Source organism: Carica papaya, chromosome 6 (genome assembly GCF_054855325.1).
Source record: "Carica papaya isolate Zhongbai chromosome 6, ASM5485532v1, whole genome shotgun sequence".
Lineage (NCBI taxonomy): Eukaryota > Viridiplantae > Streptophyta > Magnoliopsida > Brassicales > Caricaceae > Carica > Carica papaya.
In genome coordinates this window covers 20,815,108-20,824,333 of record NC_142314.1, presented here as the reverse complement: position 1 = coordinate 20,824,333, position 9,226 = coordinate 20,815,108, and the positions used below count along the sequence as shown (strand labels likewise).

At 28.2% G+C, this 9,226-nt stretch overlaps 1 protein-coding gene across 2 annotated transcripts; it reads left to right on the top strand.

The window, feature by feature from the left end:
- Nucleotides 1-6,966: 6,966 nt before the first annotated feature.
- LOC110824346 (uncharacterized protein At5g23160) lies at nucleotides 6,967-8,785 on the top strand. 2 transcript variants are annotated; one of them, XM_088222612.1, is made up of 3 exons: nucleotides 6,967-7,448; nucleotides 7,529-8,037; nucleotides 8,173-8,785. In XM_088222612.1, the coding sequence occupies exons 1-2, from the start codon at nucleotides 7,122-7,124 to the stop codon at nucleotides 8,030-8,032; spliced, it is 831 nt and encodes a 276-aa protein (XP_088078738.1). In that variant the 5' UTR covers nucleotides 6,967-7,121; the 3' UTR covers nucleotides 8,033-8,037; nucleotides 8,173-8,785. The 2 variants fall into 2 exon arrangements, with proteins under 2 accessions (XP_088078738.1, XP_021910635.2); XM_022054943.2 differs by having other exon boundaries at nucleotides 6,968-7,448; nucleotides 7,529-8,785.
- Nucleotides 8,786-9,226: the final 441 nt, after the last annotated feature.

Below are 9,226 nucleotides of genomic sequence, written 5' to 3'. Positions count from 1 at the left end.
TTTTCAGAATACATCATGTAGAATTTCTTATATTTTAGGTCACATTTCTGTAACATTACAGTTTAACCTTAAAAAGGTTCTTAACACTTCATTTTTTTGACAGCATAATGACGTTGACTGATAATCTGAAATCATATTTTTTTTACACATTTAATGTTCAAACAGATATTAACTTTAAAAAAATGTTTAATTCATATTGATATATAGCCAACATATGACTAATATATGTAATGTTAAAGCATTCTTCCAGCGTGTTCTAAGCAGTATTCTCTTGAATCACTTCTCAAGTTATATATGTCCCTTAAGACGATATCTTTTAGGCACATAGAAGATATTTTTTGAATAAATCTGTTGACACAAATAAATAGTTTTTGTTTACAATCTTACGTTTTTAAAGTTTCTCCAACATATAAATCTCATTTCAAAAATCATTTTTTGATAAAGATTTCTCTTTAAAATTAATAAGAAATTATCTTTAAAAACAATAATATTTTTAAAGAAAATCTTTGTGAGCCTTCAAGCATGAGTTCCCTAATTATATAAAAGATAAACAAATCTAAAATAAATTTATTGGCCCAAATAGGATTTCTTAAACTTTTTTTTTTTTTTTGTATGTTTTTCGACCTAGGATAAAAATAATTTCTTGTGTGTGAATCTTTGCCAATTAATTTATGCAAAATGTTCTAGATTACTATTTTTTTACTAAATGTGGCTGTTAATTAATTGATATTCTAAAGGAAACAGTAAAATCTATCTAACTAGTTGGTTTGAGAAAGTGGACCTAAGCACAATTAGTTCGGGCAAACGTCTATAAAAGAGTTTGCACTATCTTCTCTTTTTTTTTTACTTTTATTTATTTTTCATTATCAGTTGAAATCACATGCATGTTCACATATCACATACACACTTAAGTATTTAATAAGAAAGTAAACTTTTTTATTCTTATATGTTCGTACTATCAATGTTATTTTTTAGAATTAAGTTAAAAGATAATAAATTTCACTGCATTTAAGTATTTTATACATATTAAATAGCGAAAACATTCAGATAAGAGAACTTATCTATTTAATTTCAGATATCATATAAAAAATATAAAAAAAAAAAAAGTTAAACAATTTTGCTTAAGAGATTGAAAATTTTAATAACCAAATTCTTCCTCCCTCTTGGATTGTCGTAAACTTTGAGCCAACAATAAATATATAGAAACTGATGTTCAATTTTTCCATCATTATTATATTCTCTTGGTTTTACAAACTTTGTTGGCCAATCAATCCATTGTCAATTTGAGTTTTTAATGTGTTAATTAGGATTGGGTGTTATAGCCATGTTTGATGACAATTGATTCGCATTACACACACACACACAAGCTATTAGGGATAAAAAAAAAAAAAAAACTATAACACAAAAATTGTTACATGTTACACTCATTCTATAAGTGAGTTGTGGGTAAGGTTGTATTAATTTTTAATTAAAATTGGATTCGGAGTTTAGAAGACAAATTAATCCGAAACTAAACAGGTTATATTAATAATATATATATATATAGAGTCAACCAAATCAAACTGAAAATTAAATAAATTACAAATTATTACTAGGTCTAAGGGTAGTTTCAAATTATATATTTATTTTATCAATGTTAAAAGAAAGATATCTTTTGCAACATAACGACAAACACATAATATGTTCTTCTAAGGATAAGATGATGATGAGAATAAAATAGGTAATACCTCACTTGAAATAGTTAGTATAAAAGCAAGTTGGATATCATAACTCAACAATATAATATTAACCAACAAAATTAAACCTATATATATATATATATATATCAACAAAATATGTCATTTTTTATTTGGAGAGAATTATAATTTTCCTAGAGCCAAAACCCAATACGTATGCATGCATGTGTGTGTGTATTGTGTATGGATTGCAAAACACCGATAGATACAATAGATTCAGATTCTCCTTTGTTTTTTTCTTCTTCTTTTCTTGGTTGGATAGACAAGAATAAGATTGAACTGAAAAGAATTTGGCTAAAACCGATTAAACTAAAGAATGGGTGTATACATATACTATATATATATATATATATATATATATATGTCTCACATAAATGGATAAGTTTTTGTTGGTTCACCTAACCTGAAAGCTTTTATATACACATCTGTACAACAATTAAATGGAGGCAGGTGTTTAACCACTCTGAAGCCTCAAATAATTACATGCCAATGTAATTCTATGATTTTCATCGAGTGCTATTATTTGTTTGCTTGCTTGCTAACTCCGTCTCGTGTTGGTATAACTTGATGACAATAAAAGAATATTTGATAGTTAATTCTCAACATCATTACATATATATATATATATATATATATATATATAGAAGTACCGCATGCTCTAAAATTTTATATATGAAATTAGTAAATCAAATAGGTATGATGCTATTCAATAAAATAGTAATTTTAGTATGTGCAGTAAAATATTTAAGTATCAGAAGAGCTAATTATGCATACGTTTGTTTATTAAGATTTAATACTCGCATTAGTTATATGTCAATTAAGTACCTGTGATTTATAAAATTTTATTTTTTTTTTAGCAACTTACTATTTCTTGATTTATATGTTCATTAAACTTATTACTTGGTTATTGAAGAATATTTAAAAGAGCTTTAAACAATACATTTATTATATGAGTTCATTAACCAGTTCGATTTATATCCTAACCATGAGGTAATAAGTTATAAAAGAAAAAATTAATAAAATTAAATTTTAAATCAGACAATCTCATAACATAATGGATCAAATTAAAATCTGCTCCAAAGTAAAGTAAAATCTGCAACTATTGTTCCATTGCATTATCCCCAAACACTAGAATCAATCCCTACGCCTATTATCTCATTAATATGCATGTGAAGGACCATAATCAAGTGTAAAAAATATAATTTTTTAAAGTAAAAATTCATACATGATATATACACATCAATAATAACACAATTAATAATATTATAAGTAGGGGTAATCAAGAGTTCAAATCGAATCCAAAATAAAGTTTAAAAAATACCTAAACCAAAGACCAAATTGAAGTAAACAGAATTCACCCAATTGGAATAAAAAATATATAGAGTAGGTATGCATATATCTATATATATCTATAACTATAAACTATGATAGGCAGAATTTATATATATAATATTTAATATATATATATATATATATATATACATCTTAAAAACATATTACACAATATATATATATGATGTAAACAAAGAGGATCATCAACTCTACGATAGAGGAGAGTGGACCATCGATGTAGAGCATATGTGTTTATGTATTTCAATATATATGTGTGTGTATATATATATATATATATATATTATATATAAAATTAACCAAACGTAGTAGTCTATGGGAGGCATTTTGAATCCCCAAAGTTACCTAACTAGTATCCCATCTAAATTTAGTTAAACTAAGTAATATCTTTTGTGAAATCATAGGAACAACCACGATGATTAGTAGAAGCATATGAACAACAAAGGAAATTATTCATAGATTTTAGGATGAGAGATTCACGTCATTAAAAAGTAATAACTCTCAAGTCGCTTTGGACTTTCACCTTTATGTAACATGACTACATAACTATTAGACTAAAGACTTTAAAAGGAAAAATAACATACACTGTCATCCCAAAGAATATTAAGATTATGTGATAATCGAATTAAAAATCCAAAAGCTCACTACAATTGGGGGAAGATGTTAAGCAACCTAATTATCGTGGCCAAAAACTCATTGCTTATTATATAGCTTAAAAATTTCTATTTTAAAAAGGTATGAAATTAAAAAAAATAAATTATGTCCCTAAAAAAAGAATAAAATACCAAAATAAATGAAAGATATAAATGGCAGTATAAATTGAATAGTAGATAATAAACATAAAAAGAATAGTACTAACTCCTTGCTACAATGAGGTTCCTAATATCTAACTTGTGGATTTCTCATATATCACTTAATAAAGAGTAGGAAAATAATTGGTTGGTTAGAGAGACAACAACTTTATGTTAAAAGACCAGAAACTCAATAAAATAATTTTAAATGTGAGAAATAAATAAAAAAGAAAAATATTGAGATACTTGATTATGTAAATAACTATACCAAAAGAGGCCTAGTAAATTATAATATAGATGAAGGTCAGTCAACATGCCTTTAATTTTATAATCCAAGACAATACTTATTAGATGGAATACCATATTTATTCCTTAAATAATTCTTTTACCATATTTATTCTTTAAATAATTCTTTTCATTCAATATGACGAAATTTCTCATACTTTATGTCTTTAAGTTCTCAACATCAATAAATAAAGATCCTAACACCATGTATATAAAATGTTATTAAAGTTCAAAACCCAAACTTTCTATTATAGGAAAAGATAAGGAATGTTTACCCCCAACAACAAGATTCAATTATATGCCCTTAGTGGAGTGATAAGTTGTGTCTATTAACTAAAGTTTGGCATATAACCTATTATCTTTTAACGGATGAACATTAATTATCCACCTTTTGTGGCAAAGAAGCCTTAAAGTTCAACTAATAGGAGTAGCATAAAGTCGTCCATCCCTCTTGTGTATAAAATTTTTCTACTCTAGCAACTAGGAGATACTTGTCCTCCAACAACAATGAAAATGTCTTACTATATGTTTAAGATAAAGGCAAAGTTAGATGTAAAAGAATGAACAACCACAAAATCTATTATTATGAAAAATAATAATATGAGTTTCCATTGACCTTTCTTTTGGCTCTCTCTTGTTGAAAGAAAAATGTAAACTAAAGCTTATGACAATTAAAACCCATAAATCTTTATAGGTAAAACTAGGAGAGAGAAATATTACAAAAATTGAGTACAAAATTTTTATATACTTTATGTTCTTCAAATTTTAACTATTTCATTTTCTTATTGGTCTATAACTTTTCTGTTCGTAATCTAATTATTTTTAAGGAAAACATGTAAATAATTCTTTTTTAAAAGAATATTACTTATTAATATACTTTAATTAACTTGGTTTAAAAGAAGTTAAGGCATCCATATATACAAAAGAATCAAAATACATAAAAGACAGTGTGCAACAAATATTATGTTAGTACTAACTGATGTATACCACATATCAAGGAACCAAAAATCAAATCCTATAGAGGCACCATTCTCCTCCATAATGTTTTTTGTTAAATAATCACCAAACTATTCTTCTTCCATGACCACTCCTACTAGTAAGTACAGAAGGCAATACATAGTCACATTTGTTACATATATCTTTTTATATGTTACACAATACCAACAAATATATTTAGTTATGAATATCCTATTAAGTACAGAAAGCAACACATCATCACATCCTTTTATATGTTACACAATACTAATAAATATATTTAGTTACGAACGTCAACGAGATGAAATATCCGAAAATAGATAAAACATAATAAAAGTAATTTGAATTTTCTAAATTTGCACTTGACTATTGTTTTTACGTTTATGATATCTTCATTAACTTAGACACTATAATGATTCTTAAAATAAAACTTAAACTCATTTATTTGCCTATTTTAATAAAATACTCTCAATTACCTACTCAACGCCCCATCCAAGTTTAGCTCAATTTACTCATTTTTAATTTAATAAATTTGGCATATATATATATATATATTTGTTGTAATAGAAGGAGGTTATAATCAATATGTGAATTAATGAGTGCATGAAAGCAATTTCAAGGATGGATGACACAATTCCTTTCATTATATAATAGAATTAGGCAACATTGCTAATCCATTTTTGTATAAAATAAGAAACTATAGGTTTTTCATTCTACTCCCATACATGGTTATATGATTCTATTGTTACTTTTATTGATTTCTGAAATTCTCGTTACTATAAATTTAATATAACCTACTCATGGCAGGATTTGATCAAATTTCTCTAGTTATTTCAGATAATTTCACTAGTATCTTCATGTGTGCAAAATAATTTTCGCTATTATTTATAGTTACCGTATTTAATTATTTATTATTATTAACTGTAATTAATGCATTTGCTATTGTTTTGATTTATTTTGGTTTACGGTACATAGTTTTTGGTGATTGTCAATTTCATTAGTAGAATATCAATTAACACTTAACCACACAGTAATTTTTGATTTATTTAGTTGTAATATTTTAGATCTTTTTTCATTTTCAAAATAAATTTTTACTATTTTTTTTTTGTGATTTTTTATACATATATATATATATATAAAGAAAAAGTTGTAATTGTTTCATATATTGCAGAGGAATTGTAATCTTTGAAATTCAGAAAATAATTTATAAATAAAGAATCGGAATAATATTTCCATTAGATTTATAGTAGTAACAATTAAAAATGTAAAGTAAATATAGAAAAATAAAAAATGTAATATAAAACATTCAAACGAATGGGCAAACCACTTAAAATTTTATTATTATTTTTTTCATATTCTAGAAAAAAAATTCTTTTTATTTTTAATTTTAATTTTAATTTTACTTTTCTTCATCGATAATTAATCTAGGAGCCCCCTTCTCCCTTTACCCTCTAATTTAAGATTTCCAACCTTTTTCTTTTCAGAAAATTTCAATTTCGTACCAGATTAAGAATCTCCATGACTTTCATTAACAATTACTGTGGTTATTTATTTAGTATAAATTTTCATTTCATTAAACAATTCTTTAAGAATTATTATTTGAATATTTAGTTCTATAAACCTTTTCTCGTACAATGATTTATCAAAATAAATAAATATATATATATATATATATATATATATATTGAAAGTGAAAAACTGAAAAGAAAACAGGGTGGTAAACGTGTAATGACACAGACATTGCCACGAAGTCCAAGTCGTATCTCTTCGTCTGATCATAATTCAGAATACCCATCTTATTATATTTCACTACTCTACAAAATTCCATTATTTTATGTTTTTGTAAATATAATAAGTTCTCTTATTAATTTACATATACGGAGTATATTACCATTATATATCAAACCGATCGATTCTGCGACTACTCCCAAGTCGGCCATGCCGACTTAAATTTCTTACCCACAACTTCCCACTTCTCTCTCTCATGGCCGCTACCAGGAAGAAAAACAAACCCAAAGCCGCTTGCTTTCTGGGTTGTTTTGGATTTTCCGAGAAAATGCTTCCCAGAAAAAGTGAAAAGAACAGGAAGAGTACCCGGTGGCTTTCTTGGTCAAGATTCCGCATGAGGAGGATCGGCAGTAAAACGGTGCCGGTTGATTCCACAGTAACTAACCATAAAACGTTGTCGGAGCCCCTTAGCACGAAACAGATCATACCTTCCGGTCTATCATCCAATCAACAGGCGCCACGTAAGGTTCCGACCGTTCCAACCGTCGCCTCATATAACGACACCAAGCAGATTTCTCCAGAGGTACGTGTGAAAACTGAAAAAGTATTGAGTTTAAATTTCTCCTCTCAAATTTGAATTTCACCTTACACTGTTTCTTCCAGTTCCAGACGAGGTACGGACCCACCCAGGACATCATCCTCGATAATGACGAAAAATATCCAAATCGCTTATCATTTGATGGGAAAACAGACCCGAGAAGAATCGGTTCGAGCCAGCCCGATGTCATCAACGCCAGAACTCGAAACGCCTCCTCGTCACACTCGATTTCCCTGCCGGTCACTACCCGAAACGTCAAACCGGTTTCGTCGAAGAAGAAGAAGGAGATCCAAAATGAAAATGGCGAAAAGATTGACCCGATCTTCGGGTTGTCTATCGTCATGGTGTCACTGGTAATAATGCTATTATGGGGTCGGTTGTGTGCGATTCTTTGTACATCTGCATGGTGCTACTGTGTCTCTTCCGTAAGGACTAGGAACCAGAGAATTATACGTAACGATGTCGTATTGAATTCGGAATCCACCGGTGAGCCGGATTTAAGTTCGTCGGAGTACAAGAAGAAGGTGGTTTTGGAAGGATTTATGAAAAGGAAGCAGCGGCGTAAATAAAGCAGGTGATTAAGGATGGCATTTTGTGTAAATTAGTGAAAGCATGATGTCTAAATTTGGATGAGAAAAGATGAATCTTCGAGTAGTTTTTTTGGTCTGGTGCTTCCTAATAGTTGTCCTTCCATCCATTTTATTGATAGCCGGAGGAGAAGAGAAGAGAAAAGAGGAGGAGGAGGAGGATGAATGTCACGTGAGATTGATGGAGCGCACGTGTACCGCACTATGTGATGACGTGGATTCGGCTGATGTGGCTTGGCTGGGTCCCACTCATGTTTTTAAATTCTGTGACTAACCAACTGGGAAGGTAAAGGCAGCCAATTTGTTTTGTTGACCTTATTATTTTCGGGAATGAGCCTTGAATGTTGACTTTCTAAAATAAAGAATATATATATATATATATATATAATGTTTATATATAGCAGAAAGATAATGAACATGAAAAAAAAAAAAAAAAAAAAAAAAAAGGGTAATAGATTAAGACTTACCAAAACGAAGGGGGAAGAGAGGAGGCACCACCACCAATGTTGTTCGAAGTGGGGACATGCTTGTTTTAATGGGGTTTTAAAGAAAACCCAAATCGTTCTCTGAATTCCATAGCCGAAGCTCCTTTAATGGGGTTTTCAATCATCATCACATCACCAAATTTTATCATCATTGTTACTATTTTTATTTACTTTATTTTGAATGGACAAAATTGCAGTACGTGATGAATAGATATGGGGATTTAATGATATATCCACCCCACAACAAGTATGTTCCATCCCACTATATATATATATATAATCAATACAATCTTTATTTTATTCTTGATTTTATTCAAATTAATTAAATTTGATTAATAAATTTTTATGATATTATTTTATATTTATTATTTAGTATGTTATGTTTAGATATTATTTTAAATTATATTTTGTTTTAACTAATGCTTTAAAAAAATTTTAGTTTTAATTATTTATTTAAATATCTTTTTTCAAAATTTTTATAGAATTAAAACAAAACAAAAAAAGAGAGAGAATAAATGCAACCGATGGCGAATAGAAAATTCTCTCTTTGGGGTCATATGACAGGTAAAATAACTTCCTATATGAGGTAGGTATAAGTTCATATTTTTACCAACGAGGCAACTATGGGAATGGACATACATGTTCTGTCCCTGCGCCATGCCCATATCTATATATAGGGATGTCCAAATGC